At 37.3% G+C, this 26,708-nt stretch overlaps 1 protein-coding gene across 1 annotated transcript; it reads left to right on the forward strand.

Moving 5' to 3' along the window:
- The first annotated feature begins 1,237 nt into the window (after positions 1-1,237).
- LOC121240297 (serine/threonine-protein phosphatase BSL3-like) lies at positions 1,238-26,600 on the forward strand. Its single transcript, XM_041137698.1, is given in 22 exon segments — positions 1,238-2,068; positions 3,856-3,916; positions 4,063-4,141; positions 4,254-4,333; positions 4,419-4,513; positions 4,641-4,740; positions 8,527-8,596; positions 11,350-11,451; positions 11,588-11,636; positions 11,639-11,668; positions 12,931-13,110; positions 14,884-15,154; positions 15,249-15,486; positions 15,599-15,769; positions 19,474-19,712; positions 23,489-23,573; positions 23,680-23,778; positions 23,863-24,062; positions 24,154-24,229; positions 25,148-25,283; positions 25,403-25,542; positions 25,864-26,600. Coding segments are annotated over 22 exon segments (3,015 nt in total). The 5' UTR covers positions 1,238-1,638; the 3' UTR covers positions 25,948-26,600.
- Positions 26,601-26,708: the final 108 nt, after the last annotated feature.

The following is a 26,708-nucleotide window of genomic DNA, read 5'->3' on the forward strand; positions in this document are numbered from 1 at the left end:
AATAATTTTTTATTTAACTCATTTTAAAAGTAAAACCTTCTTATTTCATCTTATTTTACTATCTAAACAGCTTCTTGATATAAGGATTTAAAAAATTTAATGTGTCTCCAACACTATGTTACCACACATTAATACATACAAAGACGAAATTAAAGGGGGCTTGTAGGGCCTATTTTAAAAGGAAATATTACTATACATCTTAATTTATATTATTTAATTTTATTTTGAGAAATTTTATTTACAATTCTGAGTGAGAGACTGCGTGTGTAGTCTTATTGATAAATAAGGATAAAAAAGAAAAAAAATATTATTTTAAAAAGAATATTATTGTAATTTTAAATATTTTTTAGACATAATTATATCGACTTGTATGATAAATCTCTATTTGAGGACTATATATAAATTATTTCTTTCGTTTTATTGACGTGACATGTACAAAATGTCTAATTAAAAAAATTATAAAAATATATATTTAAAATAAAATAACATCTGAAAACATAAAAAAAGAGAAGATTAAAATTCTAAATTTTCTATAATCTTTTACATTTGAAAATAGAATAAGTTCTCGTTTGATTATATAAATGATATGAAATTATAGTTAAATAAAATATTATTAAAATATAATTTTTTAATATAATTTTTATTTTAAAATTTAAAAAAATTGAATAATTTTTTATATTTTATTTCAGAGATTAGAAAAATAGTTTTTGTATTAGATAAGATAAGATGATCTGTGAAGATACTTGAGATAAGAATAGAATATATAGAAGGATATTTTATAACCATGATTTTGGAGGGGGGAGTCGCATGCTAAAAGAAAAGGCGCGTGAACCGCACTCTCCTTGGGGAGTGTTGTTGCAGCTTTAGGTATTTTAGTTAGGGGAAGCGGGATGCCAAAGTCCCTATAAATAGGAGCCGGTAATCACCGTTAATAATAGTCGAACCCATTCCCCGGTTAATCCGGTAACCCCTCCGTCCGCATCACCGCACCAAGCTTGGGAACAATGACATTGGCCTTGCCTCCCCATGCGTACACGCACAAATGACCGGTTGGTTGCAGTAAGTGAATCGAATTTCAAACGGGAAAAGAAAAAAGAAAAGAAAAAAAGAAAAACACATTCCAAAGTAAATTGAAACGATACCTCTCAATAGAGAGATTCAGATACCCCACAATACTAAAATACAAAATAAAACGTAATTATAATAATAAAATAATATTTTGGTAGAGAGAGAAACTGAGGATGTTTTATTTTTTTTTTTGAGAGAGATTGGTGTTTTCTACCAGTTTGATGTGTTTGTTTGTTAGGCCCCTCTTTAGATTTTCTCCGTCCCGTTTTCATTTCCTCCCAGCTTGTTTCTTCTTCTCATACTCGATAGATTGAGAGAGAGAGAGAGAGAGCATAATCAATTTTCTATGTTTTTGGAACTTTATCCGGAAGTTTTGTGCGTTGTATTCTTGAATTGAAGAGTTGAGGATCTAAGCTAGGGTTTCGTTTCTGTGTGGCTTTTTCTGAGTTAAGGGTATTGTTGGTGGGGGTTTGATTCCACCGGTGGATCGAAATGTTGATTAGAAATGCGAATTTGCGGAAATTTTAGCTCCGATCTTGAATATAGAGCGCGAATCGGGAGGTTGAGTAAATGGATGTGGATTCTTCTTCGATGCTACCGGAGGGTGATCACGATCCGGCGGTGCAGAACCCCAATACGGCCTCGTCTCCTGCTGCAATGGAGAGAGAGCAGCTAGGCGACTCGTCGCCGGCTCAGTCTCCGACGCAAACACCTCCGCAACAGCAGCAGCAGCAGCAACCGGCACCTCAGGTGCAGCAGAGCCCCGTGGTGGGGCCGAGGCACGCTCCGACTTATTCGGTTGTTAATGCAATTCTAGAGAAGAAAGAGGACGGGCCGGGCCCAAGGTGTGGCCACACTCTCACCGCTGTTGCGGCGGTTGGGGAGGAGGGCACGCCTGGGTTTATCGGTCCTAGGTTGATTTTGTTTGGAGGTGCTACCGCGCTCGAGGGAAATTCCGCAGCTTCGGGGACTCCTTCATCAGCCGGGAGCGCCGGCATTCGTATGTTTCTCATTTGGATTGCTCATTTAATTTTCTTTTGTTGCCATTTACTGTGTTGCTTGTTGGGTTGTAGAGGTGGTATTTTGTGTTTTGGTGGGATGGAAGTTGGTCAGTTGTTAATTTCGATATAAAATGAGAAACCCTAATTTGTTATTAATTTTGATTTAAACCCTAATTTTGTTACTAATTTTGATATAAACCGTAACTTATAGTGTTTCGATTGTGAACATAGTTGAGCTGATTACGTATTTTGGTTTTCTGTTCTTGATTATCATGAAATAGAATAGAATTTGTTGCTGAGTTGAAACTTTATACGTTCAAATTGTTTGTGATTCCTAGTTTTGTTCAATTCCAATGACTCCAGCCAGTCTTTGTATGCTTATTTTGATATCATTCATGGTACTGTTAACCTTAAATTTGTTTTGTTTGGTCTTCTGACTAGATGGTATCTTCTCTCCCATAAGAAAGAAATGGAGGGTAACTTACTGGTTATTTTTTCTACATTTTTTCCTTTTAAAAGAAAATAATTTTCTCATAAACAATGAAAAATAAAAGGAAAATAGAACACTCAAGTAATGCCAGAGGCACGATGGTCATGGTCATGGTAGCAGTGAAGTGGTGATTACTTCATGTTCTGTTTCTAGCTGGTTTGTTATCGATTATGGTGTCATTGCACTTGGAATAATATTATGGAATTGGAGTCTAAGTGAATTTGACACCAGTATTGTTGGCTTCTTATGGGATCGTGCTGAGTAAATGTTACTTTTAATTATTGTTGTTATTGTTTGGAATCCCTGTCAATACAAGTGTTGTAAGAGGCTGAGAACTCTTCGGGGTTGACTCAAGTGGTATAGGCCTTGGGCTTGGGGGTATGCTCTCCCAGGTTTATGGTTTAAACCCCCTTGGGTATAAACAATCTCTAGGGGCCGTCGGACTTGGAAATTTTCCCATTGAATTACCCGAGGAGCACTTGCGGGAAACTTCTTGCCGAGGGCTTGTGCACATACCTCGGGATTAGTCGAGATGTTGTTCCCGGACACCTAGTGCCAATCAAAATAAAAAAGAGAGGCTGAATTTCATTAGAGTCAATTGATTCAATTCTTTTTTTGTCCTTTCAATATCATTCATATTGTTTTTTTTTTTTTCTATTTACTTATCAAGATTATTTATGGTCATTAGAAACATGATTGTGTCGTTGTTTATCTAAGCTTTTAATTAGATTGTGAGTCGTTGAAGCCTATAGTGAAGCCACTTATATTTTCATCATTTAATTTACAGAGTAAAAATTCAAACTTTTGGTTCTAGTTGTTCATGGATTATGGTTTTATTGAAGTTGATGTAACGGATAATAGTCTTAGGCTGTCTTCTTTTGTTTATGGCATGGGTATTCCTAATGTTAATTTCTTGCGCTCCTAGTGAGAAAATATTTGCTGACAGTGTAAATTAGGCCAATTATCTTGACATCTTAGTCATCAAGGTTCCTCGTATTGGCTATTTTATAAACTTATTTGGTGCATGGTTATGCTGAATCACAAACAATATCAATTGAATGTAAGATGCAATAGGATTTGATATTTTCAATTGATGTGTTTTCTGCAAATCTATGCAAGATATGGCTGAAGATGAAGAATAGTTGATCCTTTTTCTTTCTAAGATTATTTCAAAAGAGGGATGCCTACTTTGCCTGTTTCCTGCAGTGATAGTGTTGCATTCTTTAATCTCTCATGGCTTATGATTTACTTATTGCATTCTTTAATCTCTCATGGCTTATGATTTACTTATTACAGGACTAGCGGGTGCTACAGCTGATGTGCACTGTTATGATGTACTAACAAATAAATGGTCTAGGTAAGCCTAGGAAAAATGGTTCCCCCCCCCCCCCCATCTTATCAGTCCATGCCCATTCTTAAATTGTGTTTTTGGCTGTAGTTAAATAATTAATTCTTACTTTTTCTATATATCATTTTAATGCTTTTAGCAAACTTCTCTTGCAGGATCGCTCCCTTTGGGGAACCGCCGACACCAAGGGCCGCCCATGTGGCCACTGCTGTAGGAACTATGGTAGTTATTCAGGTTAGCTGGCAGTATATTCTTCTTTTGGCTATGATTGACTAAGTTGTGTTTTGAATTTTGATTTCAAATTTATAACGTAGTTCTGACTGGAGTCTTTAATCTTTCAAAACAGGGTGGAATTGGTCCAGCTGGTTTGTCTGCTGAGGATCTACATGTTCTTGACCTCACACAGCAACGGCCGCGATGGCATAGGTTAGATTCACGAAGGATGTGCTTGCACAATTTCTTTTAAGAATATTCCTCTATTTATTCATTCAGAAATGCTGGTATTCTGTAGAGTTGTTGTCCAAGGCCCTGGCCCAGGGCCACGTTATGGGCATGTGATGGCTTTAGTGGGGCAAAGGTATCTTATGGCAATTGGTGGGAATGATGGTTAGTTACTTCATGATCTGAACTTTTCTTTTGTTAATGTTTTTTGGAGAAGAAATAAGTAAAAATCATAAGTATCTCATGTGTTGAGTCTTAAGTGAATAGAAGAGTATTGCTGTGTGTTTTTCAGGAAAGCGGCCTTTGGCTGATGTATGGGCCCTGGATACGGCGGCCAAGCCTTATGAATGGCGTAAGTTGGAACCAGAAGGGGAGGGTCCACCTCCATGCATGTAAATCTCTCTCTCTCTCTCTCTCTCTCTCTCTCTCTTTCTCATGGATGTAGAAACTCAAAATTGTAAATCAGCAACATATATTTTTTTGATAAGTAAACCAGCAACACATATTTGGTTTATTCAAGAGTTTTCAATACTTTAAAAAGAGTTTCTGATTTTGTTACTGAATTTTGATTATATCTTTAATTTGTTGCATGTCCGCCTGAAATTTAGCATTAAAAGTACTCATGAGTCGAAAATTACACAAATTTTTAACTGACTTTACCTCCGTGTGGGCATTATGTGGTGGAACTTCTTAACCCTTGGGTGCACTACAAATTGCAGTTGTTTTGTTGTGGTTAATTCACTAGAGTATGGAGGCTTGTTGTTGATGCAACACTTGCTTTTTCTAGGCTTTTGATGGGCATAATTTATCCCTTCAAATCTGTTCACATCACTAGTTGTACTTTTAGACCACAAGTAACCTCCATATTCCGGGGTAAGCTTAGAACACGAACCATCATTAAGGTAGGCGAATGTGCCATGACCAGTTATGTAGCCTCAATAAAAGCATTGAAACATTAAATGTCTTGCTCTAACGTAACAAAAAAACTTAATATCAGAGAGAGTAGGTATTCTTGTGATTTGGACAATATGCAGTTTTTGGCTTAGAGATAGAAATAGCCATTTATGATACACCAGATTATAATTCAAAGATGATTTTAATTCACGAATAGCATAATTTATTTTAATGTAATAGTTTATTGTGTATAATTATACTTATTTACATAATATAAATATTCTATGATTCTTCCACTTAACTAGGTGTTACCTCACCCCCTATGTATTTGGGCTATGCCTATTCTCATTAATACAATCATTTACTTATAATAAAAAATATTCTATGATGTTGTGTTTACGTTTAGCTATTTACTTGGGATTGTCGGGACGTTCTTGGACACCCGGTGTCAATAAAAAAAAAAAAAACTATTTTATCCTTCCAGATGGGCGTTCGTTTATGCTTCCTCTGAACTTGGTTTGCTCCTTTCCTCTTGTAAAGAAGTTTTATTACTTGTAAAAAAAAATATTCGATTGTCACAACCAAACAAATAGATAGGATTAACTTTGTCACTCACATTAATATTGATTTGTGGTCATTCTTGTACCTAATTTTTCTATAATTTCGATTCAGCTCACCGAACATGAAAGATAGCCATTGTCATCTGGACTCGGTGACTTATCTCTTTTCATCCCTCTAACACTCTAAGCGCCTCCTCCTCTTCAAATGATCTCTACAACCGCATTGCACTTGACTGATCAATTGAATAAAAAACCAGCCCTTCAACCTTAGGCCTCCAATGGTATTGCTCCATGAGGAGCATATCATAAAAGTGAACAATATGCTCCTTAATTTCAAAACTGTCCGTAAGTACCCTACCTTCCGAATGTAGAACCTCAATATTATTCCATCGATGGAAATTAGCTACTCTGTGGAAAAACTTTGTGCTCTTGCCCCCTTCCTTCAACCAAAGAGCCCGAGATTTTCCAAGAAATCTCCTCCATAAGGGTATTTTTCCCAGATCTGTTACAACAACCATTTTCCTTGCCTTGTCTTGCATCCCTTTATCATGTGGCGGATTGGGGGTTAGAAAGTTGCGAAGCTTCAATGTTGCACTATTGGGGAAGTGGTTATGGCGGTACCATCGGGAAGGGGATGCTCTTTGGAGGAATGTTATTGATGTCAAATATGGGAGTATTTGGGGAGGTTGGTGCTCAAATGGAGTAAGAGGGACATATGGTGTGGGAGTATGGAAATTTATCCGGAATGGATGGGAGGACTTCTTCAATAATTTGAGATTTGAGGTGGGAAGGGGAACCCAAATCAGATTCTAGTATGACACTTGGTGTGGTGAAGTTGCCTTGATGAATGCCTTCCCTTCTCTCTACAAGATTGCATTGGACAAGGATGCTTTAGTGGCCGATAATATGGACATTTCTTTTGGTTCTCTTCAATGGTCTATGAGGTTCATTAGAGCTGCCCAGGATTGGGAGATGAGAGATATTATAGAATTTTATAGTGCATTATATGCGCTGAATTTAAAAGTTGGGAGGGGAGGACATGTTGCTTTGGATTCATTTGGGGAACAAGAACTTCTCGGTAAAATCCTTTTATGAGGTTATATCGATCCATTCTACCATTGTCTTCCCTTGGAAGAGCATTTGGAGGAGTAATGTTTCCCAAGATTGCTTTCTTTGGCTGGTTGGCCTCCCATGGAAAAATATTGACTACTGATAAGCTAAGAAAGCGCGGTATTGTTATAACAGATCGGTGCTTTATGTGCAAAAGTAATGGTGAATCAGCGGATCATCTTCTTCTTCACTGCGATGTGGTTAAGGTTTTATGGGATGAAATCTTTACTAGGCTTGGTATTGCTTGGGTCATGCCTAGGAGGGTGGTAGATTTACTGTCATGTTGGAGAGGTATTCAGGGCAATCGTCAAATAGTGGCTCTATGGAAGATGTGCCTCTATGCGTAATGTGGTGCACTTGGAACGAAAGGAAAGGTCATTGTTTTGATAATAGAGAACTTTCGATGGGAGGGTTCAGGGACTTTTTCTTTCATACATTGTTACTTTGGGCTTCGGCTATTGTATTTAACGGGATTAGTTTTAATGACTTTTATGTTGTTTTCCATAGCAGTTAGCTTGTAATTAGGTTCATCTCTTGTATACTTCTTGGTGTACCTGGTTAAGGCCTAATTATGTGTATCAATAAATTCTTCTTATAAAAAAAAAATAACTTATTTCTTCATTTCTCCATTGCTAGAGAGGTATGTTTGTCTCCTTGTCCTTATTTGGATTCAGTGGGAGTCAATGTTTAATATGAGCGGAGGATAGTTTGATGTATAATGCTTTAAATAACAAAAAGAAGTTTTTTGAATAATAGTTATATGGTCTGGAATACTCTCTTTTCCTTATGGAGACTATTTTGAGGTATAGGAATAATTGGACTTCTAATGTTGAGGAGCTTGCACCGATAAAAAAAAATGTTGAGCAGCTCGCTATGTTTGATCTGAAATCTGTTTTGCACATCATTGAATGAGTGGCTGTTTGCTTTTGGCTGTGTCCATGTTTCTTTTTCCGTATTCTTTAGGAGGCTTTTCACAATCCATGTATTGAAGAGTTCTCTCCTTTTGAATAAAATTCTTTTGACATAGTACACACGCACTACTATCTTCATCTGACAACTTCATCTGCAGAAAGTAAATTATGTTCAACAGGTTAGGACTTGAGCCTGAAGTGGATGAGCAGGACTGTAGGGCTTAGAAAATCAAGGGCTATATAATGTGAGGATTTTTTAGTTCAACAGTTTTATGTCTCCTTGGAAGGGTACAATCGGGCAGTTTTTTAAAATTACTGCTACTGGTAGTTTCCTGACAGTATACTGGTTTGACACTTTCAATTTGATTGATAATGCCTCTGTTTAGTGTTTGACTGGTTTGAGTCTCAACGGCCGTGCCCCTTTTCGTGATATTTTACGTATAAACAAAAAGGCTCTGCATTACACGTTTTTGTGTATGTGTGTGTATCGTGGTCACATGAGAGAATTATTCTTATTATTTTTTTATTAATCATTTGGGAAAACGGAAAATAGTTTCACACTCAATTGAACTACTCAATTTTTTCAAGTGCTTTATACTTGTTGCACATGCGAAAATGATGTTATAATTTGCAGAAAGTAAGCTTGCATATTGTATCAATCGAGTTAGGCCCTCAATTGCAATTGCTTTACATATTTGATTAGGTATGCAACAGCAAGTGCACGCTCTGATGGTCTTCTACTGCTCTGTGGAGGGAGGGATGCAAACAGTGTGGTTAGTGAAAAAAATTATTTCACTTACGTACATCATTTATGTTCGATTCTTTCTTTGTATGGTTGTGGTCCTACTTTTACAGTTGGTTCTTTTGGATTAAATTTTATGCTGCTTCAAAATCTAATTCTTCATATACTCGTGGTGCTATTTGATACCTCCCGCTAACATTAATTTACGTTATGTTTTCAAAAAATTCAAGTGTTATGGTACTATTTGATATGCACTGGTTTTGTTTATGATATTAGGTATACGTTCATGAAAAATTTTCTTATCCTCTCTCTCTCTCTCTCTCTCTCTCTCATTTTTTTTTGGGAAAATTACTGTAGAGTACTTGTAGTTTTGACTTTTTCAAAGGTGGTACCTGCGGATTAAAAAGTTTCTAAGTAGTACCTATGGCTATGGTAGCGTCTCAAATTGGTCCCCCTCCGTTAGTATTCTGTCAGTCTCTTGATGGAAAATGCTGATGTGGCTGTTGACAGCCACGTTAGCACTAATCAGAAGACAACACGTCAGAGTGAACAGTACAGAATAAAAATAAAATAATAAAAAATAAAAAACTTAGTTAAAACATTTTTAAAAATTTAAAAATCAGTAAAGCATTAAAAAAACTAAAACAAAAAAAATTAAAAACAGTAAATAAATTATAAAAATATTAAATAAAAAAAAAATTTATATATCTAAAAAGAAGAAAACATATGGGGTGGCGCATGGCCAGTCCCAAGTCTGACCACCATTGGGTGGCCAGATTCAGACACCCTGGTGGTTTGGCCACCACGTGGTGGCCCCCCGGTGGGGAGGGGAGGTCTCCCTTCCCACAAACCATTAATTTTTATTTTTTATTTTTCGTTAAAATTTGTTAAAAGTTAGTTTTTTATTTTAATTTTGAATGGACAACGCTAGGGGGCCGCCCATCATGTACCGCTGGGCGTGCCCCCAGTGCATTTGATTTTTTTTTTCACTTTCTTTTAAATATTTTTTTAACATCCTTTACCATTAAGAAAAAAAAAAATTAAAATACCTGAGAGGTAACTTTGAGGGGGCCAAGTGTCATTTTCCATTTTGAAATTTGAAAAGTAAGAAAAAGTAGTTTGACATGCGGCTGCTTCACTGGGTGACATGCGTCATCCGTTAATTGAGGGATCTGATCCAAAAACTTAATAGCCAAGGTGTTAATCCTAAAAAAAAAAAGGTACATGGGGCGAATCTCAAATGTAAAAAAGTATAAGGTGCTTATGATCAAATTTCCCTTTCAATTTTTTTTTTCAATTTTTTGCTGTTCAGGCTAACGTGTCGTCTTTTGATTCATGCTGACGTGGCAGTTAACTGTTACGTCAGGAGGTACCAGTTTGAAGTTTGACCATAACCATAGGTACTTCTTAGAAACTTTTATAACCACGGGTATGACTTTTGAAAAAGTCAAAACCACAGGTACATGTACTGTAATTTTACTTTTTTTTTTTGGGGGAATGGGAGGTTTCTGCTGGCTTCTCTTTTACTCCTTATTTGTTTGTTGATTCTCTTACAGTAAATGCAACACTGTATATTCATAATCCAACTTGGGCTACCTTCTTCTCCTCCTATTACGGCCTTGGTCCAAAATGTGCATCAAATATTTTTGTATCTTGTCATAAATTATTTTGTTCAGATGAATAATTTATTAAGTATAGTCGTAAAAAGAAAAGTTCCCAGGATTTGTTAAAATGAAAGCTGATAGGATTTTCCAATTGGGGAACCTAAGTTTCCATTTCTGCAAGAAACGAGGAAGCGAAGCTAATACCAATTGACAGTTTTTGATTCATCAGAAAAGACTGCTCTTTCATCTTGTAGTTTCTAATTGCATTACAACAGAGACATGTATCATGACTTGGCAAAAAAAAAGTGTACATAATTAAAAAAGGATTTTCTTAAATCTTTTTCTCCTTCTAGATAGGTGCCGCTCTGTATATATTGTGTATTAGGGTTGCACCTTTTGCACATTTTAGTAAGTATTTCTTACAAAAATGAACATAATTAGTAATAAATCCTTGGACTTCAGTTAAGGATCCTCTCCATCTTGAACAGGAGAAATGACTAAAATACCCCGCCTCCCCCCCGGGTGCTTGTTTTACACTAAAAGAATATTATCCGTTTCAATCGAAATACCTATGGAAAAAAATTTAAAACCTAATAAGAAATTATCCGTTTCAACTGAAATGGAGAGGATTTGTCCTTGGACTTTAGGGAACTATTTTACTGATGTGGAGCCAATTAGCATTTTTGGAAGGCATGCAAATAAGCCAGCATCAGATTATTCTTATTCTGTTATTGTGCAAATGTATAGTGGCTTCAAAATTGGCAGCTTTAGTATTTTAAATAACTCCCACACATTTGCATAGGAATAATCTAGTGTATTTGCAAGAATATTCTGCTCTCAGACCTGTGTTGAACAACCCCCCCCCCCCCCCCCCCCCCCCCACCCAAAAAGAAAACAACACACACCCAAAAAAAGTTGTGTAGCTTGTCATGTAATTCTTGTTTCTTATTTCAGTGAAAAGCGATGATTTACCTGATCCGTGTGATGGGGATGCATTACACGGGTCCAGAGTTTAACTAGATAAAAGACATGTTGCTTTTGCACGGTCTTCGGAATTTCTTGTTATCAAAAAGAAAAAAAAAATCTTGGTTTTTTATTTGTAAGGATTTTCTTCTGCTTCTCTATATGTGATGTTTTGGGTGTTAAGCCTGGTTTTTGTTTCTTCCTGCCTTTCTTGCAGCCACTGGCAAGTGCGTATGGACTTGCTAAACATAGGGATGGTCGATGGGAGTGGGCAATTGCTCCTGGTGTTTCACCATCTTCCAGATATCAACATGCAGCAGTGGGTTTTGGTTTCTTTTATATTATTTTCTTTAAGTTGAAGAGAACCTATCAAAATATTGTTTTCTTTAAGTTGACTCTTTATCTTATTTTATTTTATTTTTTGTAAAAAGATTAATCACATGCTATGTTTCTAGGTCTTTGTTAATGCACGGCTTCATGTGTCTGGAGGGGCCCTTGGTGGGGGCGCATGGTAGAAGACTCTTCTAGTGTTGCAGGTATTTTATTTTTATAAACTTTGGAGTTTTGATCTGGGGTGTTATGAGCAAGTGGCTTGGGCATAGCCTAGTTCAAGCTTGGTCGAAACTAGGTTGGAAATTGTTGATTGAGCTGTGCCCCGATCTAGCTAATAAGCTCAGTGCAAGAAATCTTGCGCTAAACTTAGGCTTTTATACCTTTATCAATGGTTTTGAATTGACTTGGGATGTGATGGGCCATTCTCGATTAAAAATTTGTACTGTGAAGCTGAAAGTGAAAAGTAGGACCTTATTGTGTAGAGAAATTGGACAGGCGCTTCCTCATAGGCTCAGGTGGGTGACTAATTTAACTCAGCTGAGAACAGCTCACTCTAATGCATGCTGAGAGAAATTAAAGTATAATGAATATAGGATGTATACGGGAATTTTAGTCAGTATGGTTATCCTTTTTGGCCTCAAATTTCACCAGCTATTTTCCCATTTGTGAAGATAAATCTTTATGCTTTTTCTAGGAAAGTATGGTAAAGTTTAGGTATGATGCATTCTTACTAATTAAAAAAACAAAAAGTTTGGGTAGGATTGGCTTCTCTACCTCTTTGGTTTGGTAAGATTTTCCCTAATTTGGTGATCATATGGTACTTTCCAAGAAAAGAAAAGGGAAAAGAAATACATTTTTCTTTTGATAAGTAAAGAGTACTAGTCGTATGTGATGCGGGTAACCCTTCTGCAAGCTGTTGATCCTTTTGTTTTGTGGCCAACTGTTCTGATCTCATGCTGTTATATGTGCTTTTCCCCTACCTGCCGGATGTGTTTTCCTGTCCAACTCTATAATTATTGGTTGTCTCGTTGGTTTTATCATATGTTAGATTTTCTATCAGGTTTTATCTCGCTTTCAGTGCAAGATGTCATTATTCAACATGTGCTATCTTGTCACTCTTAGGGTCTGAGGGTTTGTCTTATGCTCCAAAACAAACCAAAACGATAAGTTCTTTTTTTCTGACATATTTTTAATCTTTTGAGTTTGTCGTGGTGATTAGTTGTTCAAAAATATTTTCTTTGTTTTATTACTGGTTTTGAGTAATATTTATAGAACAAATGAATTATTAGTTATGATTAATGTTTTATTGTTCATGCACTTATCACCCAAAAATTTGTTGCTGTTATGCTGAAAGAAGCTTTGTTTATTTATTTATTTATTCAGAAGACCCTTTTCTTGATGTAAGTTTAAAAGATGACCCACCAAAAAATATATTACATTTTTTTTCACGTTCCTTCTTGTCTAGTGTTGGATACTGCTGCGGGCGTTTGGTGTGATACAAAATCCGTTGTTACTAGTCCTAGGACTGGCCGATATAGTGCTGATGCAGCCGGTGGAGATGCTGCAGTTGAATTGACAAGGCGTTGCAGGCATGCAGCAGCTGCAGTTGGTGACTTGATATTTATTTACGGTGGTTTACGTGGCGGTAAGAGATGAATATAATTATTTAAAAAATCATCTTAGTGCATTTGTTTCTAGTCCTACTGTAGGTATGAATCCCTTCAATGAGAATAATTTTGTACATCATTGTGTTTTCAGAACTCCATCTTATGCATAATAATGTAAGAGCATAACCACTTAAAAAGTCTTGTTTTAAGATAGAAATGCATTCTTCGGTTTCTTGAAGTCAGTTTGGTTCCTTCAATATAGTGGTTTCTACATAGAGCTTAATATGGACGTGCAAGATGAATTCTGACAATTTATGCAGATCAAGTTGATGCTTGTTTAAAGGTGGTGAAATGCGGAGTCTTTAAATTAAATGCGATCTAGTCTACTACATGGATTTCACTTCATCTCTACTTAAAGATGAAGCTGAGGGTTTGTAACGGCCCAGGAAAAGTGCTAGTCACATCTGTGCAATAACCCCTAAAGACTAGTCAATTTGTAGTTTACCTAGAATCACTTATAAAGCCTAGTTTCCTTCAATAAGTAGTTAATTAATGTGAATGAGACTTATTAGCACTCATGTCTACTTTTATAATGTACCTACTCTATGTTTATTATTCATATTCTCATTTTGGGACTAGGGTGTACAAATAAACCCCCTTTTTAAATTACTGACGTCCTTAATTGGTGCATGTCGTTTGGTGCTTTGTTTCATGACTGGCCTTATTGGGTGGCTCTGGTACCCAATGTAACTGCCCAGGGAAAGTGCTAGCCACGTGTTCTGACTTCAAAAATACTAGTTAGTTTTTAAGTTTATTTGGAATCACTTATAAAGCCTAGTTAGACGTAGTAGTAGCCAATGGGGATTTATCACCCATGACTACCTTTATACCTTACTCTGTAGACTATTTATATTCCCAGTGTGGGACTACGGTGTTACGAGCTTTGAATGGGCTAGTGTCATGGCACAATAGGCATTGCATTGCTGAATAACTATAATTTGACTTGTGGATACAACACAAATATGCAGTCTGAGATTTGGAGGGATGTTTGGAAACTGGGGAACTAATTGGATATTATAAGTTATGAGATCGAAAGATCTCTCTCTGGAGATGAGATTTGACGATAAAATACATGCATCAATCACAAGACACGTATCTACATAGCATTTTTTATTCTTGATTTATTATAATATTTCCTAAGCCGAGATTTCCTTACTCAAGTGCTTATGCTCTTCTGAATTTTTGTTTTTTCCTTCTCTTGGTCATAATGTGTCTGGCAAATCTAGCATGATGCAACCACTGATTGAATTTATTAGAAATACAGGTCCATCGAATATCATGTAAATAAGATATTAAAGAATATAAATGTGAGTTAGGCATGTATTCTCTATAAAGTAAGAATGAGAATCTGAAAAGGTGGGACTACCTTGACAGAGACTCGCCTTATTTCTGGGACTTTTCATGCTCTCTCTCTCTCTTTCTCTCTCTCTTCCTCTTCTCTTCTCTTTCTTTCTTTTTTTTTTTTTTTTATATATATTTTATTTATAAAAAACTATTCACTTATCTCCAACTTTTAGGCTTATCTGCTGTTACAGCAAACATATCACCTATGCACTATTAACGAGCTGTATCAAAACAAGTTATCAATTTTTAGAGTTAGGTATTCCTTGAGAATCTATAGGGTTGTCAGGGTCATGTTTTTCATAGCCTTTCTATTTTGAATATAGTTCCCACTGCTATCACAGGTGGATGAGCTATTAAATACAAATATCAACATTTTAGCATAGTGATTTGTAATCTTTATGCTATAGGGGTGTTGCTCGATGACCTACTTGTTGCTGAAGATCTGGCAGCTGCTGAAACAACAAATGCTGCTTCACATGCTGCGGCTGCTGCTGCATCAAATGTTCAAGCAGGGCGGTCACCTGGACGCTATGGATTCATTGATGAGAGGACTAGGCAAACAATGCCTGAAGCAGCTCCTGATGGCGCAGTTGTGCTGGGAAATCCAGTTGCTCCCCCTATAAATGGCGACATGTATACTGATATAAGCACCGAAAATGCCATGCTCCAGGGATCACGGTTAGCTGGTTATGGATTTTGTGTAAAAGTCATTAATTTGTATCCTATGTTCCTCATTCATTCAAAGTATATTTGGACATGGACTTTTATGCAGGAGAATGAGCAAAGGTGTTGAGTATTTGGTTGAAGCATCAGCAGCAGAAGCAGAAGCCATAAGTGCCACGTTAGCTGCTGCCAAGGCACGGCAAGTTAATGGAGAAGTTGAACTGCCTGACAGGGATCGTGGGGCAGAGGCTACCCCAAGTGGAAAACTGATATCTACCTTAATTAAGCCTGATTCTGATGTGTCAAATAATATTGTTCCAGCTGGCGTTCGGCTGCATCACAGAGCTGTCAGTATTGCTTTTGATAATCTTTTAAATATCATCTTGAGCCAATTTTGGCATGAAAATGTGTAAGCATTGGTGCCACTATCTGATGTTTTTCTACTACATATATTGTCAGGTTGTTGTAGCTGCAGAGACTGGTGGAGCTTTAGGTGGCATGGTCAGACAACTTTCAATCGATCAATTTGAAAATGAAGGCAGGCGGGTCAGTTATGGAACCCCAGAGAGTGCAACTGCTGCTAGAAAACTATTAGATCGGCAAATGTCCATCAATAGTGTGCCCAAAAAGGTATAGTGGATCTTGCTATATTTTTCTGATCGATAGGGTAAAGTTTGTTAAGAAGAAAGACAGTGTTACCCCAAAACACAGAAAAGTATACGAAAGATCTACCTAACTAGCAAAATGAAAGTGCTAAAAGTCCTTGGAAAATAGAAATATAAAAAACTGCACTATTTTGGGCCACAATCCAATGAAAGAGGGTATTAAGAAAGACTTGAACTTTGATACCAATTTCTTGCAATAGTCGAAGCTATGGTCATTCCTTTCTCCACAATATGGGGCATGGATGGCTACCAAATTCCAAAATGTGAAGAGATTTACCACGAGGCATAAACTAATTTTCCCAAAAAGGCCAAAAATCATGCCTTGGAGAAGGCTATCAAAATCATGTTAAAGCTTGGGAGGTCCTAGAGGAAGACTAAGGCCCCGTTTGGATTGAGAGTGGATCTCAACTCATCTCATCTAATAATTAGAACTTTCTCAGATTCCCATACAAAATATAATAAACAATTCAACTTTTTCAAATTTCAAAACAATAATAATATTAAAAAATAATATTTTAACAATATTTTCCCTGTATACTTGGGCTTTGCCTACTCTTATGAATAAAATACATTGATTACCGATAAAAAAAAAATATTCTTAATAGTATTTTATTCAACTTTCATCTCAACTCACTATCCAAACCTCATCTAAGATGGGTCATGGATGAAATAGAAATCCTGTGTCCAAAGCCATGCACCAAAATAGTGACATTCTCAACTCTACTGAATGGGGTAGTTCCAACTTGGCGAAGTTCCCTTTTCAACTCGAACGTAACTTCAAAGACTTGGTATAAGCAGCTCAAGTAGCGGAGATGATCATGGCTGGCCTCACAAAATAGTAATGTGTCATATGTGAACAAGTGAGAGATGCTAAGCCTTATTTCATTGTAGGTGCCTACCAGAAATGCCAGATAAGAGACCCCTGTGCACTATATCACCCTATTCTTAAGTCTTCATAACATTTTACAAAGAGCAATCATCCTACTCTAAGCCTCCCTAACAATGACAGGACAAAAGGGACAAGGGGTCCCTTTATTGTAAATTTCAAGTATTGGTAAAGAAGCCCGCAACATACCATTCACCAAAACTGAAAAATGGAATGAAGAGATGCATTGGGCAAACCAAACAAACCATCTCTCAAAATCTGCACATTTCCAGCAAATTATCAAGAATCTCCAATTCAAGTGATCATATGCCTTTTCCATGCCCAATTACCTCGATCTTAGTTTAATATCAAGGCATTTATTGGCAATAAGAACTGAGCGAATAATCTTTGGCAACACCTCAATCTGGTTCCAAGAACTTTAGCCATACTTTTGTAAACGCTACCCACTATAAGACTCTTCTCAAAGTTGTCTTACAAATGAAATTGATAGAACACCTTCATATTGTCTTCCTTGAGCAAATCCCAACAAGCTTGGGGAAAAAGATCCATCCGGTCTCGTTGCCTTGTTTGCGTTGAATGCTTTCACGTCCTCCTAGACATTGCTCTTCTCAAAGGTCTTTCTAACCTTTTTTGGTTGGATTGGCATTGGGTGTCCAAGAACCTAGTCCAAATCCCGGGGTGCACAGGCCCTTGGCAAGGAGTTTCCCGTAAGTGCACCTTGGGTATTCAAGGGGAAGTTCTTCCAGTCCAATGACCCCTAGAAATTGTTTGCACCCAAGAGGATTTGGATCTTAGATATGGAGGGAGCATACCACCAAGGTCAATGCCTTTACCACTTGAGCCAACCCCTAGGGGTGCAAAAGAAATTCCATCCAACTTAGGCATTCAATTTAATTTTTCATAATATAAACTCTTGATGGAATTTTACAATGTGATTCCTAATCGCCAAGGCATAAGGAAACAATCCATCCATAGGTAAGGAATCAAAGAAATTACTTCCTCTTTTTTATTTATTATTTATTTATATATATATATATATATATATATATAGATAATGGAATTATTCTTTCCATTTGAATTAGCCACTTGATGAAAGTACTTAGTGCATCAATCCCTCTCTTGAAGCCACATGGCCCTTGATCTGTCTCCCACGTCTCTTCTCTATGAAAGTTGTCCTTTCCAAGTCACTCATAAGCTTTGTCTTCCACCTACAATGGCCTATTTTAATCATGTCAAGGTCTTTTAACTCTTCATAGTAGTTTTTTCCCCAACATCCCAAACACCTCTCCATTCCAAACTTGTAAATCCCATTTCAAAGCTTTTGAGTTTTTGCACCAAAATAAAGTAGCCTTTTCTGAGTCACACTAGGAAAGTGTACTTACCATTCAAAGGGGATTAGACAAGCAAACCAATCTAGACCAAGCATAAATGTAATCGATTATTTGACTATATGAAAGTTCATCCCACTTGCAGCAAGTAATAAGGTTTTATTCCAATATAAAATCTAAAACCAATTTTCACTAAGAAGCATGACATTAATATACCCCCAATTCATGGGATGGTTCACCAACTCATCAAATTAGCTAGTTCATTCCGAACAAGCCTTCTAGCATTAACCCCTAGGGGTTGGTTAAGTGGTAAGAGCCGTGGTCTTGGGTGTATGCTCCCTTAAGGTCTAAGGTCCGAATCCTTGGGTGCAAACCATTTTTAGGGGCCATCGGACCTGGAGAATTTCCCCTTGAGTTACCTTAGGTGCGCTTGCGTGCAACTCTTTGTCAAGGGGCCTATGCACCATCGGGATTAGTTGAGATTTTGTTCTTAGACCGGTGTTACCAAAGAAGGCCCAAGCCACATCTGGGGCATACTCCAAGCGGACATGTTAATGGTATAATTGGAACCCCTTGGAATCATTATAGAGCAAGGATTCCATCCCAAGCAATATGGGATCCCATTCATCACCCATACTCACTCCGTAAGGGGTATCACAATCTTTCCCCCTTATGTTGTCAACGTCCTCATTGAGCCATTCCATCATAGGTGGCAAGGTTCAAGTCCCACACTTCTGGCTGAAATTGGCTCTGATATCATTTGTAACGACGGAAGGCCCAAGCCACATTCGAGTCCATACTCCAAAATGATTAGTGAATGGTATAATTGGAGCCCCTTGAAGTCATAATAAAGAGCAAGAACTTCTCCCTCCCAAGTAACGTGGGATCACATTCACCGCCTATACTCACTTAGTATGGGCTATCACAAGTTTAGGTTTAGTTGAGATAATCTAAATCCTAAAATAAGATGTATTTCTTTGTGCTCCCTTTACTTTACTGGCTACTATGACATGAATTTTAAGATTGATTCAGCTTACTGATGATGTGTTGAACAAAGAAGTCTCATTCATGAGAAAGTAAATATTGTCTTGGAATAAACTTCCCAATTACTTATTCATTATTTTGCAACCGTGGTTCTTGGCTTCTGGACCTGCATGATTAAGCGTCTGAAGTTTTTCTGGACGGTAATTCAATTTATTTAAAATGCTTAAATAAGCATATTAACAATCACAGCTCTGTTGAGTAAACATGCATCCATCAATTATATTCATCTCCCTAGAAAATTTTGAGATGCTGGGAAAATGTTAAGTTTCCATTTTCTTAGTAGGTCATTTTGTTCAATGTCCATGAATAAGGCCCCCCCATGGTGTCTTAACCATACCTACTAAAGAAAATTTATGTTTTGTTTGTTTCTCTCTGTGTTGTCTATTTGAAAGAGTCTCCTTACCTTAACAGGTCACGGCACATCTTCTAAAGCCTCGTGGATGGAAGCCTCCAGTTCGCAGGCAATTTTTTTTAGATTGCAATGAAATAGCTGATCTTTGCGACAGTGCAGAGCGCATATTTTCCAGTGAGCCAAGTGTCTTACAGCTGAAGGCTCCCATCAAAATATTTGGTGATTTACATGGGCAATTTGGGGATCTCATGCGCCTTTTTGATGAGTATGGAGCACCTTCAACTGCTGGGGATATTGCGTAAGTAATCTGATTAGTTTGAATTATTTTGTATGAAGCATAACAAATTGTAATGACCCAGGGAAAGTGTTGGCCACATTTGCGATGTACACCTAAAAAGAATTAGTCAATTTGAACCTTTCCTAGGATCCCTTATAAAGCCCAGTTTCATCTAGTAAATAGCTAATGTCGGACTTAGCACCTATGACTACCTCTATAACTCACCTACTCTATGTGGGTTACTCATATTCCCACTGTGGTCATGGGTGATCCAAGATGTTTGGCGCTTTCATGGTGTGTTTGGGTGTGTGAATACATTGTGAGTGTGAGAATGTAAGAGTTGGGGTGATTTGGTTATAGACCATGCTTGTAGAGAGGTAAGTGTCTAAACCTCTCTTCTTGTAATCCTTTACATTGATGGTGAATTTCTCCCTTGCTGGATTGCCTGTGGATGTAGACCTTAGTGCCGAATCACGTAAATGCTTGTCTCTTGCTTATGATTGTGTTCTTTTTCCTACACTTTATTTGCTTGTTTACACTTTGATTGGTGTGGTTGATGCATTACCAATACCTTGAGGAAGCATCAGGGGTAATAGTTCCTTTGTATATGAGTTGTGCAAATTGATGAACAGGTGATGGAATTATTAATGATGTGACAAGTCAACCAGCTTCTTTATATCACCAGCATTAGGTGACTCTAATACCATTTATAATGACCTGGGGAAACCACTTTTGCACAATAATCCCAAAAAGAATAGTTAGTTTGAAGCTCCTTAATATTACTCATAAAGCACGGTTTCAATTCGTAAATAGCCAATGTGGGATGTAGCACCCGTGATTACCATTACAAGTTACCCGCTCTATTTGGGTTACTCATATTCCCAATGTGGAATTGAGATGTTACACAAATCTTGTGAGCCAACAAGCTGTAGCTCAAATGGGATTTCCTTTTCTTTAAGAATGGGGTAGAGTTAAGGTCGGGGATTCAAAATCCAATTGGGCCATATATAATGCACTAAAAAAAATGTAATAGTCTATATGCTTCCAGATTTGAAAATATTGTTCCGTGTGCACAATCTTGGTTCAACCTGCTGCATTAAAGTTTGCTCTCTTAAAATGATGCTATCATATTGCAATGAAAGTGCGAATGTGTCAGATTACTTATTAGACAGTGCTGTTGATCTAATGGTTTTGTTTGTATTGTCAAATTGATGGTAACATGGAAATGTTGACAAAGTTGTGGAGCATTATAGTAAACTTAAGGAGCCCTATATATATATGTATAAGGCTATATATTAAACCTTGAGAGCTGATATTTGATTGAAATGTTTTTGATCTGGGGTCTGTTTGGAAACACAACCGTTCTCTGATATTCTCAAACTAGTTCACTACTATTCAGTGTATTCATAGATCATCTGAGATACTCTTAGCATTTAAACGGAGCTATATGTCTTCTTCCTTGGTCCACCTTTTGGCTATTCAGGTTGCATTATGATTATTATTGCACTAGATTCTGCACGAATGAAACATTCACAACCCTGTGTGCATGTTGATACTATCATGGCTCATACATGCATCATTGCGTGTGCTCGTGTGTTTTTTACGTCAACGTGTGTTTTTTACACCTATTGACTTCATTGATTTACTTTTTCTCTTGGCTCTATTTTCCATTCAAGCGTAGCTTGAATGTAGTATTCAATACCTTGTTTACTCACTCCCCCCCCCTCCCCCCCGCGGCCGCTTGTTTGCTCTTTCAACAGTGAAATCAGTCTTGGCATCTAGAATGATCCAAGGATATCATAAGCCACATCTGAGTTATACTCTAAAAAGACTAGTTAATATTACAATTGGAGCCCCTTGGAATTATTATAGAGGGTGAGAACTCATCCCTCCCAAGCAATGTAGGATCTCCATTTACTGACTTCTTTTATTCAATCCAGGGTATGACAACCCCTTCTATAATTTCCTGATGTCTTGGGGCCATTCTTTTCCAATACTTTTGATTACGATTGGTTCTGATACCATATGTAATGACCCAATGAAGGTCTCAAGGGCGGTCTAAACTGTGTCTGATTAAAGCTCCATGGAATTATTATAAAGGGGAAGAAATTCTCCCTCCCAAGCAATGTGGGATCTCATTCACCACATTTCTATACTTGATCCTGAGTATTACAATATAATCTCACCTTGAGGTTGAAAACTTGTCTTGTGTGAGCCGTTAATTGGTATACCAACTTATATATTGCTCCTACGTTAAGTAGGGGAACCTGTTAATCTTCAGTTGCGTTGACAAAAAAGAATGGTCCATAATTCTTGCTTTAGGAAAGTAAGATTATTCTTTACAGCTTTGCGTTAATCCTATCCCACTTTGTATGTATGGACTACAGCTGTTAGTTTGAGTGTAAACTTTGTTGAGCGGGAATTCCTGGCTTTTTATACTGAAATTATGATGTCTTTTATCTGACCTCGAGCATTATGAAAAGCCTCTTTCTTGCAGGTTTACAAGCCCTGTTCTGAAGTGGAGTAATGTAGGATTGACAGCAATTTTGGATTCTAAATAATGTGAAGTTTATCCTGATGTTGTTTGAACTGTGAATCAGGACAGAAATTTATTAGCACGCATGAAGCTCAGTCATGGATATAAATATCCAACGATAGATTCTTGATTTTGGAAAGATGTACTAACATCGGACAACCCTTATAAGTGCCAAGGGATATGCATATTATATGGCGGCTAGCGCCTTTATTTTGAAGTTTTTTAGAAGGGAAGATAGAATTTAGGCTTATGGATTTTTTTGCGGTTTTGAAGGCGAGAGTTGCAAGATTTCTGGAAATGAGGAAAGGTTTTCAAACTGTAGAGCAGTAGGGTTAAGAGTTTGTGATCGCAATGTAGGGTTTTAGGGATTATATGGTCTAAGAGATGTCTGGTTTTGCCTTTAAAGTTGAAACTGTAGTCCTGTAGAGCAAGAAAGGAGTAACCAATAAATCTGATTGGAGACTAGGATTTTTAAGAAGAGAGGAAAACGTGAAAGTTTGATGTTTGGCTTTCCGAGTAGAGACTTGAAGAAGTTAAGTGTAGTCTTACCATCAAAATATTGCACATTTTGCAATAACTTTGTCAAGGTCATACAGAATTTCTACTTATAAAAAAAAGGTCATACAGACTTTCTCTACTTCCCTCTGACATAGCTCATACAAAAGCAAAACTACCAGAAAATATAAATTATACCCCACTTAGAGAAGGCACAAGTTTCTTGTGTCTCTACAAAACAAAGAATAATTGCAAACCACAATAAGACAGTCATGCTCATCATCGAGAATGGGATTATCCAAATAACCTAACTAAAACTTCCTGAAATAGCCCTCATAGAAAATGTTTATTGTTCTCATTAATGAGTTTGTTGGATCGATCATATCCTTTAAAATTATTACTTTTCTACTTGTGATGGGATCATTAGTTCATATTGTAGAAACAAGTTTCATTTTATTGGGCCTATTTGCCATCCATTCATCTTTAGTTTTTAGGTTCCATCTATATGTTTCTAGAGCATCTCCTTTTAAGTTTTATCAGTAAGTTACTTATCAAAAAAAAAAAAGTTTTATCAGTAAGTTATTGGTTGCTTGGTCCTTAACCGAACAAAAAACAAAAGTTGCTTGTTTCTCCATTGAATGGTAGTAGCTCACTGATTTATATTGTAGACATTTATTGTTGGATACTTTTTATTCCTTATTTTTATCTTTGCTGGTAAGTAAATACTTATTCCCATGATGCTAATTTTGTATGATTTGTCTACCAGATATATCGATTATCTATTCTTAGGAGATTATGTTGACCGAGGCCAGCACAGCCTGGAAACTATTACTCTATTGCTTGCTTTGAAGGTAGTTTTTGAGCTTGATGGCTTGTGTGTATTCAATTTATTTAATTTTTATCTATATCTTTCTTTGGAACTTGTTAAGATTTATGTAGTTTATGTCAATTTTGCAGGTAGAATATCCCCACAATGTACATTTAATTCGTGGGAATCATGAAGCTGCAGATATTAATGCTCTTTTTGGCTTCCGGATTGAGTGCATTGAGCGTATGGTATGTCGCGAAATGCATCAAGTAGTGTCTGCGCACTCTTTTATCAACTGGTTGCTACTAACAACTTCATATTTTGCTGAGCAGGGTGAGAGAGATGGAATATGGGCATGGCATCGGATAAACCGACTATTCAATTGGCTTCCTCTGGCAGCTCTAATTGAAAAGAAAATAATTTGTATGCATGGTGGTATTGGTCGTTCTATAAATCACGTAGAACAGATCGAGAGTCTTCAGCGTCCAATAACAATGGAAGCAGGCTCAATCGTGCTGATGGATTTATTGTGGTCAGTGCATGCCTCTGCCGTTTCAGTTTGGTTCTTGTGAGAGTTTTCTCGTGTCTACAATTTATCAAATGACATTTTAATACGATTTTAGGTCCGATCCAACAGAAAATGATAGTGTGGAAGGACTGCGACCTAATGCCAGAGGTCCTGGGTTAGTTACTTTTGGGGTGAGTCTTATGTTGTAGCTTCTTCTCTCTTACGTGTCGTAGGTTAACAAGTGTATATATATTAAAAAGTTGACTATCATTTATGAGTTTTGATGTTGGCAGAGGTGGTATTTTAAAACTAGAATATCTCCGAATATGGTAATTGCATCTGACAACTTTCTTAAGTCTCAGACAGGAATGTCTGTTGGCATATCTGTTGAAGTCGATGTCTATGTTGTGCAATGTGGAAATTAGTTGTAGGATGTTGATTCTATAAGCAGAATCTATTGACTAATGGAAGTACAAAATTTTTGGGGACTGGAAGATAGGACTCGGTAATTTTGTCTAAATGGTGGTTCTATTTTTTCATTAAATTTAATTGTATATGCTTCCATTGACCATCCCCCCTCCCCTAGTTGTGAAAGTCAAATATGATTTGCATGTGGGGAGGATGGTGCTTATGGAGTTATAGAGGATAGAATCTTGTGGTTTCCACCAAGGGAGAGGAAGTTTGAAGTTAGAGCTTTTCATCATTCATTGTGTCCTGCGGGCACTTCTCCCTTCCTCTGTGCCCCAAAGCCCATTCGGGAGGATTCTGCTCATAATTGCTCTTGGCATTTTACTTATATGGATTTTGTCTTTGTGCTTCCTTGAACTACTTAGTGTAGGTATTCCTCTTGTATGCACTTTGTACTTGGGTAGCGTCCCTTTTCTGTGTTTTTAATATAAGTCTGACTCGTAAAAACATGTATTTGGAGAACTGGTCCATCGAGACAAGTCTATTATGTACGTGTTTAATTGCTGGCCTTGGTTCAGGTCATAAATGGTAGCCGGTAGGTTGGGTTTGGAATTGGTCTAAAGTTCAAATCAACAATTAGGTGTTTTTTTTTCAAGATTGTATTTGCGTGTTGTTTGCATCTAAATGGTTTGCTGTTTCAGCCTGATCGTGTTATGGAATTCTGCAACAACAATGATCTTCAGTTAATTGTACGAGCACATGAATGTGTGATGGATGGCTTTGAGCGCTTTGCCCAGGGACATTTGATTACACTTTTCTCAGCCACCAACTACTGTGGTATGCTCCTGGATTTTGTGACTACTTATGCAGCACCTACGCTGAGATGGTATATGATTTGAATTTGGACCCCCCCCCCCCCCCTCCCCCCCCCCCTCCCTCCCCCCCCAACACAACAGGTACTGCAAATAATGCTGGAGCAATCTTAGTTTTGGGTAGAGATCTGGTGGTGGTCCCAAAACTTATTCATCCGTTGCCTCCAGCAATTTCATCACCAGAAACATCACCGGAGCGTCATATAGAAGATACATGGATGCAGGTGATGCTGCTTTATAAATATGCGTAGATATATAACATCAAAGTGAGATTATTTGTAGAGAAATATTTTAGCCACAAATGGATTACCCAAAAGTAATCCCACAAATTGCGCGGCTTCATATGGTTCGTCAGATTGTAAAGTTACTTTTATTGTAAAATAGATCTAACGGATCACATAAAACCACGTCAGTTTGTAGGATTGCTTTTGTGTAATCTGTTTGTGGCCATAGCAGTCCTCTTATTTGCAACATTCTTTTTGGTACTAGTCCTGGTCTTCTTGTTGATTTTGTTTTGTTTTGTCTCCCTTTGAAAATGAGATCAGGAGTTGAATGCCAACAGGCCTCCGACCCCAACTAGAGGCCGTCCTCAAGTAACAAATGATCGAGGTTCCCTTGCTTGGATATAGTACATTTGTTGGAATTGTTTTACTGTATTCATTCCAAGCCCATGCTATCACCTTGAGTTACTGTTCTGTATAGAGCATGATGCCATATACAGGGAATCTCCTGTACTTGTGATCTTGGTTCCCTGATAGAAATTGGGCAGCTTTCGGAATTTCGGGTTCTCACCACACAATTGGTCAGCCTTGAGATGAAGCTGTTTGGAGAACCAGGTTGCAGGCGGCAGATAGTTTTTTTTCCTGATGTGCTAAAAGTTACAATTCGGGTCCGCACACCGTTTGTAAATTGAGCCACGGGCAGGTAGAAGTCAGTCTTGGTTATTTCTTCCAATGGGTTGGTAGTGATGGGTTATTTTCCATAATTAATTATATATTTTTTATTTCTTGTTTTAGGCCTATTAATTTTTTTTTTTCCTATTTTGAGAGGACTCGAGGTCTTTTATACCTGATGGTGAGATATATATAATCTGTGGACGTCCATGTATCATAGAGGTGTTGCTTTGTGTAATTTTCATCTCTGCGTTGTACAACGCAACTTTCGTGTGAAGATATAAGTTTTTGCCCGACACAGATGAAAAATATGTCAAGTTTTGGCCATAGAATCTTGTATCTCGTTTTCTCTTCCACGGAATTAAAGATGTAGCTTTGCCTTTGACTTATCTGCGCCTTTTTGTTTGCTTTTGTTTTTCTTAATCGGGTCAAGTAAATCTCAAATTTTCCAGTTCCACAACCAAGTAGATCTTTATTGCGGGCTTGAACTAACTATG

The sequence above is a fragment of the Juglans microcarpa x Juglans regia genome, chromosome 7S (assembly GCF_004785595.1).
Source record: "Juglans microcarpa x Juglans regia isolate MS1-56 chromosome 7S, Jm3101_v1.0, whole genome shotgun sequence".
NCBI classification, from domain to species: Eukaryota; Viridiplantae; Streptophyta; class Magnoliopsida; order Fagales; family Juglandaceae; genus Juglans; species Juglans microcarpa x Juglans regia.